This window comes from Buceros rhinoceros, unplaced genomic scaffold (assembly GCF_000710305.1).
Source record: "Buceros rhinoceros silvestris isolate BGI_N320 unplaced genomic scaffold, ASM71030v1 scaffold11161, whole genome shotgun sequence".
NCBI classification, from domain to species: domain Eukaryota; kingdom Metazoa; phylum Chordata; class Aves; order Bucerotiformes; family Bucerotidae; genus Buceros; species Buceros rhinoceros.
Genome location: NW_010396020.1, coordinates 68,582 through 80,215, shown reverse-complemented (window position 1 = coordinate 80,215; position 11,634 = coordinate 68,582). Strand labels below are relative to the sequence as shown.

Here is an 11,634-nt window from a genome sequence, read left to right as displayed (position 1 = left end):
ATGCCTGCTGCTTCTTCCTTGGATGGGATTACGCTCTCTGACTACTTTTGTAAATTTTTGTAGTGAAACAAAGTAGGTGAAATGGGTAGAATGAAGTTCTGTTTTGTTCGGGGGTTTTTTTTGTTCTTGCTTATTTTATCCGAGCCACATCCTGAATAACTGTCATAAGCTTTTATTGCACTTTCTACCCATATATTGCTGTGTTATTTGAGCCGTTCCATAGCTTACTTTTTTATGGAAGATAGAATTAGCTTCTGTTAGAAAGCAAAGTAGGTGCCAAACAAACATTCTAATGTGAAGATTGTTTTCCAGCTATATGCTCAATTTTCAAGCTCTTAAGGGAATAACAATATCTTGTCAAACTCAAATTGCCAAATTATATGCCATTGAAAGTGGGCTTTTTGCCTCTCTGCTCACTGCATATTCTTCAAGTCATTGTACGCATAAATGCATGGGTTTTGTTTTGTAGACCAAATAAGTGCTTTTTTTGCCTGCTTTTATGCTGTATAAATGTATGGTATTTCAGGTTTATGTTTGTATCACTGAGTGTATGTCTTAAAGTAACTTTCCAGTAACAAAAAGATGAGGACCCCCCCTGTTTCCAACTGTTGAGTAGGCATAGTGTTCACTGTCCTCCAAAAAGCTAACTGCTTGGGTTTGCCTATCAGAATGGGTTAGGCGCAGGCTGCTGAGTGCTGGTGGCATAGCTGAGTGGTGTTCCACTAACGTCTGGACCTGTGTGCATGGTGTTCTGAGCCCTAAGCAAAGACTTCAGCCTTACCCAGTTAGACTGTACCTAGTCTGAACTTTGCTTGCGTAAGTACCTGAACTGTTATAACCCTGTCCTTCCCTTGGGGAGTTAGCCTGCCCAGAACAGAGCCTGTGTGCGTGCAATGTGCTATCTGTGCCTGTTGCACCTTCCAGCAGCTCAGAGGAACTTGTAGATCTTATCTGGACAGAAGTAAATAGCTGCTGGGTTGTTTGTTTATTTTTTGGGGTTTTTTTTTTTTTTACTTACAGGAGTGTGTGAAACAATATAAGCATGCAGTATATATGGCAAAGTTGTAAAGCTTCTTTCACACATAGGAAGCGTTAAATAGCTAAACAAGTAGACTTTAGAGTTTTTGAATTTGGTTTCATTAATGAAAGATACTTTTGTTAGGGCTGAAAAGGCAGATATTTTGGTACTTGCTTCACCATTCTCATTTTTTCCCCATGTTTTGGTATATACTTAACAAATTTATTCATTAAGAAGAAATCTTCATATCTAAAATGCTGTGAGTACTTATTTTAATTACTTCACAGAAGCATCAAAGTTTTGTTATAGAGGCTTCCAACTTTAGTTGAGTGTTGTTCTTGATGCCGTGATGAACAGTGAATTTTTTCTAATCCGGTATCACTCCTCAGTGGCCAGTAGTGTCATCAGATTTTATTACTTTAATAGTTGCTTTTAGAAAGTGCTTACCAGGACAAACTTCCAAAAATAAGTGGATCTAATGTTGCATAATTTTACAGAAGTGTGAAGACTTGAAACTAATGTACAATTGGCTTCCTTTCATAAAGCAGCAGTCTTTGCAGAATTCATCTGAAGAGCGGAAGAGTTAGAACAGCCACAATTGTTTTCATGTGAGATAGAGTAAATATTATTCCCAAGATAACAACATGAATTTTGGGTGCCTCCTGTTTCTATCATTATTTAAGAATTTTTTCTTTAAGGCAGCAGCTCCCTGTTTAAAAAAGGTGCAGTGAGGGCAAACCTTAAAGCTATGTGTGAAGAAAAGTATTCTCTTATCTTTTCATAAAAAGAGAGGAATGTCTTGTTAGAGGCCTTCATTTGTCATGGCTTGTGATTTGATTCTCATGTTTAAACTGTAGAAAATGTACCTCCTCTTAGTGTAGGGCAGCTTTTAGTTTTGTTATAACTAGAGTGGACAGATTGCTTGCTAAATAGAAAAAATAATTTTAAATCTAAATTATGAGTTCTGGAACTTGTAGCTTTCCAACAAAATGGTAGGTTTTACAGAAGGCCGGGTGATGTGTGAAGAGTTCTTTTGTTTAACTTTGTGGTAAATTCAGGTGTCTTATGGGAAAAACTGGCCTTGTTTTACATAGTTGCATAAGAGGAACTGGATGGGCGTGGTGATGGTAAATGTGAAAAGCTTTAATGTCAAAGCAGAATGAGAAGATGAGAGCAAACTTCTCCATCCAGCTTCTTGCAGAAGTATTAGACTGTGCAAGCGTGGCTTTTTGAATTTGCATTAATCTTAAATGAGCTCTATTGAGTACATTCTGAAACATGCTAATTCAGTGATTGTCAGTTGTGCTTATACATTTTTTTTCTGGCACTCTGATAATTGGGTAACAAATGTAATCCAGGCATTTACCACTTACAGATTTAGAATCATTTTGCTTTGCATTTTACTTTAGATTTTGAAATTTATCCTGTTTTATTTTGTCAATCATGCTTGAATGCGAGTAACCCCGAAGTATAAATGATAATAGTCTAGCAAAAAAGGGAACTTGTCAGGATTTACAGGTCTGCCTGGGTGCCAAGAACTTTATAGTATTACATTTACTGCTGGAAAAGTATGAACAAATTGCTTTTCATTGATAAAACTCCTAGAAAATAACTTAGAAGAATAAATAATGCTAGAGGATACTATGCTCAAGTGTGATTTTCAGAATTATCAGTCTCAAAGTGAACCTCACTGGGTTCACTGTCATTTTAGCTGAGTTCTTTATGTAATTCTGAAAATCTCACCTTTGACAATGATGCTGGGTCAAATTGCAAATGGAAATAATTTGAAATAATTTGTGTTCAAGTATCATCAAGAAATGACAGAAGACTATATAGTCAGGACTAACAAAAAGGGGCTGAATGGCAGTCACGTGCTCCTTGCCTCTTCCAAAAGAAGTGAGGCAGTAATGAAACTAGTGGATTTGAAACAAAAGGAGGTTTGGGCTGTTTTTTAGTTTTGTTCATCCTCCACACACACATACAACATGAACTTTTCACGGCAGAACACTGTGAATGTTTAAAAGTTTACGTGAGTTCAGAGGGAGACAGGACAAGCTCACAGAAGAAAAAATTCCTGGTGTTGCCGAACACACCAACACATTTGACCCAGAAGGTCCCAAGATGTGACTGGTGAAGTGGGACGTCACTTGGAAGAGAGAGAGCCTTGTACGCCTCTCTTGCTGTTATCTTCTTCCCCAGGCATCCAGCATGGGCCACCTTTGAGGCCAGGATTGTAGATTATCTGAATGTTTGGGGTCTGATCCAGCTGTTCATATCTTCTGCCTGATCTCAGGAGCTCTTTGCATTTCTGTGACTGAGATTGCTTTTTTAAGTAAAAGCTGGGAGGTTGATTCCAGTTAAGCATTTCTTACTTGCATGAATCATAATCTGTGGGATTTTTTTAAGCACTTTTACATGAAAAATACAAAGAGGTATTTGATTTGGTATTTCTTTAAATGACAAAGACATGTATGGTGAGTGAAACAAATTTTGAACTTGCATTCTGTTCCTGAGAAAGCCAGAAAATAAAATTTCAACCTGAACTTAAGTATAAACTGGAAAATTATTTGCTTTTGAAGTAATGGTATGTTGAGGTAAATCAGAGGTGTTGATAGGAATTTTCTTTTTCTTGTCTTTTGAAACTGCTGGTTAATTATCTAAGTACCAATGGCTGCCTGCCTTGGTTTAGAGAAAAAAAATGCTTGGAATCAATTTTTGTCTGCTTTTATTTTTATGGTAAGTGTGCAGTATCTGCACTCTGTAGGTGAGGAAACCAGACTACAAAGAACAAATTTGTAAGATTTGATCCTAAAACTGCCCTCCCTGCATAGGCATATGAGTAAAAAACATGTCCTTTTAGGAAGTACTGGATGCGCCTCATTCAGATGCTCAGGAGCTCTGACAATATAAGCCTTTTCTGTTTGAGGTGTGTAGGCATGGTCATAGGAACACAGCTCCTCATCTAGATTTTAATTTTGGCATAAGCTCTTACTAGAGAGACAAAGGAGTTGGTATCAAAGGCGGAAGCAGAGGGAAGGGATGCAGCTGTTCAGGAATGTACCGATGAAGACATTGCTCTCCAGGATAATCTTGTTGCAGATCCAGAAAAGGTGGAGAAAACCTCATCCAGTCCTGAATAGCTGGTAGCTTGACTTTTTATATCAGCTTGTTGTGGGAGGTACAGGTTCACTCCCCCTCTTCTGAATTAGACAGATCAGGAATTTCTCAAGAAATGGTCAGATTCTCTAAATCACAGATGTTGCTTTTTACTGTGTTCTTTGGGGTTTTTTGTTTGGTTTTGGTTGTGTTGTTTTGTTCTGCTTTTAGCCCCTTGTGCAGGGAGTGTAGTATGCTTAATAATAAAAAATAGAAATCTTCCTCAGTTTTGAGATATGATGTTGTCAATTGGTCGGAAAGCCACTGTACTTTGTTGCAGTACACTATTGCAAAAAGCAGAAGCTACTGTCCTGGAGAGTGAGTGCAAGGCAGAGTGAGCTACTCTTTGTGCTTCCCCAGACTCTTTGAGCTGAATACGCCAAGGAAAGTCTGGTCTGAAGTGGAGTACCCATACATGTGACTTTTTCTGTTTGTTCTGCTTTTAAGTTGGTGATTATAATTTTTTTTTCTGCAGTTTTGTAATCTCAGAGAGAGTAGCTTCTCTTTACCAGGGTGAGGCCCTGGGGTGCTCACTGCTGTAATGCAGAGGTGTTGCTGAACAAGTTACTGTTCAACTGAGTAACAGCTTTGCCAAGCCTCGGGGAGAGCAGTAGCCTAGAAACATGGCCCAGCAGTGACATTAAGGTCTTAAAGTCTTTGCAGGGAGTCTAATATTAAACAGGCTCTTTAGACAGAGATGCATTGAGATATTAGAGATGTGTATATGGCTTTTGAACTTTGGATTCATCAGTGACTTTGAATTTGTCAGAGATACTTGGAAAACATACAGAATTCCTACTTGTGCTGGGGGTTTTGTGCACGTTTCTAAAATTGGTTATGAATCAGAAGAGTTCAGGGTTCCCAACTGAGATAACTGCCTGTTTTCAGATATTATGTAGACATCTATATCTATGCTGTCTTTGTAGCTTAAGCTCATGCTATTTGAATTTTAATTTCAGAAGTGGTGTGGATAAAGATTTAAAATTCTGGTAAATTTGAAATTCAATTGGCATTTCTTTCTTTGAGTAACTCAGTTTTCCAGTAGTCGTCAGCAATGTACAGTTGATTTATAACAGTTAAGCAAAAGCTTCACAAGGGGAAGTAAACTCAGTCAGATATCATATACTCTGACAGCTCAGTATGCATTTTCTCCAACATTGATTTGCTCTTCCATATACTACCTTGAAGTAAAAATGTCTCAGTCTATATTGCAACTGACTGCCCTAAATCTAAAGTGCAAATTTATTTAAACTCAGTTCTAACTCTTGTCTCCATTGTTTCTGGGAAGGAAAAACCAAGATTTACTTTAAAAATATTTATTTAATTTTACATCAATGTTAAATTAGTTTTGAGGAAAACGTACACAATGTTCTAATAGCTGGGAAACATACAGAGCAGGACATTTTAAAGCACTTGTCTATATATTCCTGTTTGTAACAGCAATATTCGTAGATTTCTCCTTTTACATACATGGCTGTGACTTTTCAAGGGGTCTTGACTAATTTTGCGAGCACATAGCCCCAAGTAATTTATTTTTATACATTATAAAGTTTGCAAGAAAACAGCATTTGAAATTTTAAATGCTCATGTTAATATTTCTAGGACACAAAGATTGAGAGGAAGTTTCACTCTAAAATTACTGTCTTGAATTTTTTAAGGGACACCAAATAGTTTCCTCAAAGAAATATTTGAATTGTTGCATGTGCTTATTTCTAGTTAGCAAAGGCCATGTGTTTCTAAAAAAACCTATTACTCTGAGATCGAATTACCTTATTTGGAGGTTGTTATTTTGCTCAAAAATCGTGTAGAGTTGAAGAACTCCTCACAAAAATTTAATAAACTGGTACTGTACCTAAAGCGCTAACTTAAGTCATCAGAAGTTATTTTGTTATAATTACACAGACATCTGAGAAGAAAAACCAGTTTGTCTGAGTTGTTTCCAGATGCCCTAAACTACCAGAAGATTTAATTGCTTTATGGGTGCGAGGCCTGCCATAGAGCATATATTTTATCAGATAAACCTGGGATAAATGAAGTTCTTACAGCCTATTGATTGAAGCTTCCTGTGAAGGAAAGTGCAGGGAAAAAGCCAGGAGGGAGGAGTAACAGAGAGACGAGGAAACTGCTGAGCAGCCACAGTAGCTGCAGTGATAGTATCAATACGGTGCTGTTTTCCTCAGCAACTGGATCCTGCAGTGTAAACTAGATAATTTCACCCCTGTCCTCAGTAACGTGGAAACTGATATAATTGTTAAAAATGAGCAATTGTTTTAACTTAAAAACCCCAGTTTAATCTGTGTTTGACTTTGACTTGACAGACAGTCTTTGGACTTCGGTTAACCTGATCTGAAACCAAAAGTTTGTTTCCAACATACAACCTGTCAGAACAGAGGTTTGACATAAATTCTTAAAATACTTTTTTTATGTGCTATTATGCTTAACACTTTTACAGTCTTAGAAAATTTTCTGATGTGAGGGAAGTGGAACATTCACATATCAGAATATATTTCCTCAGCTGAAGAAATGTGTAGGCTTCTAATTCCAGTTTAGTCCCACTAGTTTTTTCATACAGTTTATATCGTAGAGTCACTGTCAAATATTTTCATTTTTATGCTTTGAAGGCTGTGGTGAATGAAGTTTCCTGAAACTGGCGTTTCGGAGAATGTGATGTCTCGTAGTCTAGTGGTCCGGTTCTTTTTTATCGAATTTTGAATTGTGTCTGATGTAAAATAATAGACTATAGGGTCAAAACAGCAGTTTGAAACAGCAATGCACAAAGTGACGGGGTACATAGTCCTGACTGCAGTTACCACTGAACAGTTAATCCAGGTCTGTGTCCTCATAAGGGAGTAAAGTATTAAGGTAACATTATAAGGCACAAAGCAGAAGCAGAATATCACCAAATGGACAAAAATCATTTTGAGTACCTTTTTCTTGCTTAATTTATTCCGACTTAATGTAAGTGGTTTATTCAAAGTCCGCAAGACCATAGTAGAGCAGGTCACATTCAAGATGAGTGGAATAAAAAACCCAACTATTTCGATGAAGATAACAATCCGGGATAGGTAGGTTTTCCACGTGTCCTCTGAAAAGTTTTCAAAGCACGTTCTTTGTTCAGTATTATTACGGCGGTTTGTAGACTGGAAAAAGCTGGCTGGTGTGCTGCCTGCTAACACGGTTATCCATACTGCAGCACAGACAATTTTTGCATTCCTTTTGGTTCGGAGAGTCTTAGATCGAAAGGGGTGTACTATAGCTAAAAAGCGATCTACACTTATGCAAGTCAGGAATAAAATGCTCCCATACATATTCGTATAAAAGAGGGTGACAGAAATCTTGCAAAGGATGTCGCCAAATGGCCAGTTTCTCGCTATAAAGTAATAAATCCTGAAGGGTAATGTAAACACAAAAAGCAAATCCGATATTGCTAAATTAAGCATGTAAGTTGTAGTCTCGTTTCGCACTTTCAAAGTACAAGTAAAAATGTAGATGGCAACACAGTTTGCTATGAGGCCAAGAACAAACACCATACTAAAGATACACCCGTATAAAGTATATTTAAAAGAGTCCTCGGTGGAACAATTAGAGCTTACCATTATAATGGTATATTTAAAATCCTCGTGGCTTGGAGGTTTCTCTGGTGGTTTTACTGCAACTTTTTTTAAATTCCAGAAGAACTTGCAGATGTATTTGAACTGTCTGTTAGGAAAGTTTGTTGCACTGCAAAGCTTCAGAGGAGGGACACAAGCTCTGTGGCAGGGGAGTGCATCTCCAGCAGTAATCACCAGGAGGTCACTCTTCTCTTCCAAGTGCTGTTTGTAATCACATAGCCAGTCTTCGAAAGTCAAAAACCATGTCATTTGTGGAGATGAGGTCATCCCAGAGCTTGCTTAGTTCCATCTTCCCCATCGATTTGATGAAGCCGTTGCAGAACTTTCTGCCTTGTTCTTGGCTGCAGATCACGATGGCGAGGTCTCGTCCATCCAAATTTACTGGGAATATATGCTTTGGAAAATGATTTCCTGGATGCCAACGCAAAGTGCCGGCTCTTGCATTTCTCCCTTAGTGTGCTTTCTGTGAAACGAGATTTTCGGCTCCTCCAAGTGCTCTCACTAGCTCATTCGCCCCACGGGGCGGGAAGCAGCTGCTTGCCAGGGCAGCGGCAGGATTCCAGAGCGTGTTTGTTCCTGCCCAGCACTGCCCTGCGCCCCAGCAGCCTCTCGCCAGCCCAGCTCCTTCTGGAGAGCAGAGCAAAGAGCAGCAGCAATTTGTAGCGTGACATCACAGGAAGAAGAGGTTGGGCTCGCTGGAGAATGGTTTCAATTCAGTTTGTTTGCCTTCCCCTAATCTGATAATGTGTCTTCTGGGATGGTACCTTGCAGGCTGCAAATGGTCTCTGGCGGATTGCTGTGGCTGCAGCCTCCTGTTAACTCTTTCCGTACTCCCTGAAAGATCCTTTGTCAACATTGCTGGAGTCCAAAAGCTTCATAGCAAAACCTTTTTCTGCAGTTATGAGGAGACTTTTCAGTGTCTAAGTAACTCTTGCACATTAAAATCCCTGTTTATCTTTGGAAGTAGTAGTACTTGTAGGATTTTATACATTATGTAGGATTGAACTAACGTTACAATTTTTGATAGATATCTTTGCTTCTGATAGATAACACCTTAATCACCACAAATCAGCTGAGTAGTTCTATGTTGATTCCTTCAATACACCACTACAAACCTCAGGAGGGACACAGTAACATTGATAGGTAATTAAATAATTTCACCAAATAATTACTGAAAGGGAGAGGCATAAAGATTATGAACCTGTGGGTTGCGCTTGGGTATTCTCAGGACTGAGATGTTTTGCAGTGGGAGGAGACATTTTGAACTTGTTCCATATTAGAAAGCATATCCCAAGCTCTATTTCTAATCAGAAAGATGACTTACAAAAAAAAAGCTTCAATTTTTTTTTTATTTTGTGGTACAGAAAGCGTTTCCTTCAATATTTAAGCACAGAATTAATATACTAAAAGAAATCCTGCACTATGCCGTTGTTTCTGATAATCTAAAGGGGGCCAGTTATTGCACATGCACAAAATACTTCCATTAGTCACTGATTAATGAAACGAAAACTTGTTGCTAATGAAATTAAGTGAATATATTAAAAAAGCAGCTCATATTGCCTTTAGGGTCGGTATAAGATAAATCTCTGTTTAGACAGACGCATTTATTTAACAACAGCTTGGATAGACTCATTTCTGACATCAAACCCAGTCTATTTCTAAGACTTAGAATAGCAAGTCTCTTCATATGTGGCTGGGTGGCATGGTTCTTTTGAACTAGATTTTAATCAGTTGTATCTAAGCAAGGCTCTGGGCAAAACCTTTCTAGTTTGCTTCACAGCAGTTTGCAGGGTTTTGGCATAGTTTCTTAACGCGTAAGGCATGTCAGACAAAATTCAGAACCATGCAAAAAGGTGTTGTGCCTATTTCAAGTTTTTCTTGGTAAGTTTCTTCTGTGAAACTCTTTCACCTTCATTTTGAGGTGAAATCAAGCAATTTCACCTCAGTAGGCTATAACCACAAGAAACCTTTTCCACTGTTTTTGAAATTCGTACTTAACTGTGAACAGTAGTGCATTTTCCACTTCTAAGTCAGCAAGAAATGAAAATGTGAGTTTTGCAGAGTCTCTTGTGCGTCCAACTTAACTTGTATCTTAGCATAAAGTTGCCTTACCTGGCTTTCCTCACAAAAGCAGTCATCACACGTGATTTAATTTTGTTTCTGTTCCTGGAAGCCTTGTGCGGTGAAGGGTTGAGTTTTTCTGCAAAAGTCTGTGAGTTTGTCATCAGGCAGTGGGAGCTCTGAGCTTGGTTTTCCTGCTCCAGCTTTGTTTGCACAGGAAAACTGTGTGGGGCAGGCTCAGTTACTGGAATGAAAATCCCTGAAGTACAGAAATTTGACAGTACATGTCAAAACCTCAAGCAGTAATTCACGTTTGGAGAGAGAAGCTAGCGGAAATGAGTATGTCTCTCTTATCCATTAGTACTTCACTCTTCTGTTTGGGCAGAAGTGTGGGTGCACAGAGACAGGGTGCGGATGTCTGACGAGGGGCACTGTTTGTGTTACCATGGTAAATGTGGTTTAGAACAATCGTGAAGGTGCATCCTTAGCCTTCAGTTTGTGTGTCAGAGCTCTTGCCTTGCTGTGGTTTATTACTTCCGTTAGGAACATGGGCACCACTCAGAGCTGTATTTTAGGGCTTGGATGTATATGCTTTTGCTGTCTTTGGAACTTAGTCTTGTCCCTGCACCTTTTGGTGGAGAACAGTACGTGCACCTTACGCTAATTGAAGAACTAAGCGATATTTGTATGCTTCCAGAAATAGCATTCAGCTGCAGGGTTTCTCCACCTCCAGAAGATGATCTGAAAATGCCAAGATGACAGATTTTTACTTCATGTCATGTTTCAGTGAGCAGGTACAAGACTGGGCGGGCAGTCTGACTTGTTTTAGTGTAAAAATGCGCACGGCAAAGATGAATTGCATACTTGTTTTCTAAAATTAAACGTGGCTGATTGTTATCAAGCACTCTTAATTTGTGTAAGCTTTTCTGAGCTGAAGAACCTGCAGTGGCGTACCGCAAGATGCAGTAGTCAAGGGCAGCCTCTCTTCTGGACGGGCTCCAGTGTGAGCAGGGAGGAGACTTCATTGTGTGCTTTCCTTTTGTTGGATCATGTTTCAAGTGATCATATTTCTGTTCTGTCAGATTTGGAAAAGCCTTCAGTAAGGCCCAGTGCTTTAAAAAATAAGAATATGTTTATCAGTTATTATAGAGGAAGAATGACATGGTAATGACCTTGCTTATGCTCCTTCTCCACAGGCACGTTTTCCTTTGGGATGGGGAGGTGGAGTAGGCAGCAGGAAGCAGCTGCAGGGAGGGTGCATTATGCTGAGGTTTTTTTTTCTTCTCTGAAGGAAATGATGCTGCCACTGCAGGGAGATGCAAATATAAGTCTATCTGCCTTTCTGCATCAGAGATGAGAACGAGTTAAGGACCTGTCATTTGTTCTTAGTGTTAGATGAGCAAAGACTGTATTTCCATCAACAGGCTTCCTGTGGCTTTTGAAGAGGCATCGAAGGCAGAGTCAGCATGGTCTCCTTAAAGCTAAGAGCTGATGAGATACTTGAAATCATCTCTCCCTTCAGCAGAGAACAGATTTCTTATGCTCCTTCAGTGGGTTGCCACTTAACTTTGCTTATATGAATTTAGATACCTGAGTTTAGGTATCTAGGACTCTCTACACCTTGGAGCGATCTTGGTTTGTGTGGCAAACCTATTCCAGTGTTCAACGGGGGGGCCAGAAGGAAAAGTCCTTATAACCCTAGCAGTGTGCTAGTAGAGCGGCTGTAGGACAGTGCCGCCAACAGCTGCTGCTTCCTCCTGCCCCTTGATGCCGTAAAGCTGGCTAATT

The 11,634-nt window shown here is 39.2% G+C and overlaps 2 protein-coding genes across 2 annotated transcripts in view; one reads left to right on the top strand and one right to left on the bottom strand.

The window, feature by feature from the left end:
* The window catches only part of RB1 (retinoblastoma 1), a gene marked incomplete at its 5' end in the record, with an annotated part of 62,253 nt that overhangs the window by 22,629 nt on the left and 27,990 nt on the right, over nucleotides 1–11,634 (top strand). The gene's annotated exons all lie outside the window — the stretch shown is intronic.
* Nucleotides 6,693–7,770, bottom strand: LPAR6 (lysophosphatidic acid receptor 6). The gene has a single exon (XM_010145757.1). The coding sequence runs from the start codon at nucleotides 7,768–7,770 to the stop codon at nucleotides 6,748–6,750; it is 1,023 nt and encodes a 340-aa protein (XP_010144059.1). The 3' UTR covers nucleotides 6,693–6,747.

What these genes read in the sequence shown, in the direction of transcription:
- LPAR6 (XM_010145757.1), bottom strand. Translation starts at nt 7,770, where the DNA reads ATGGTAAGCTCTAATTGTTCCACCGAGGACTCTTTTAAATATACTTTA.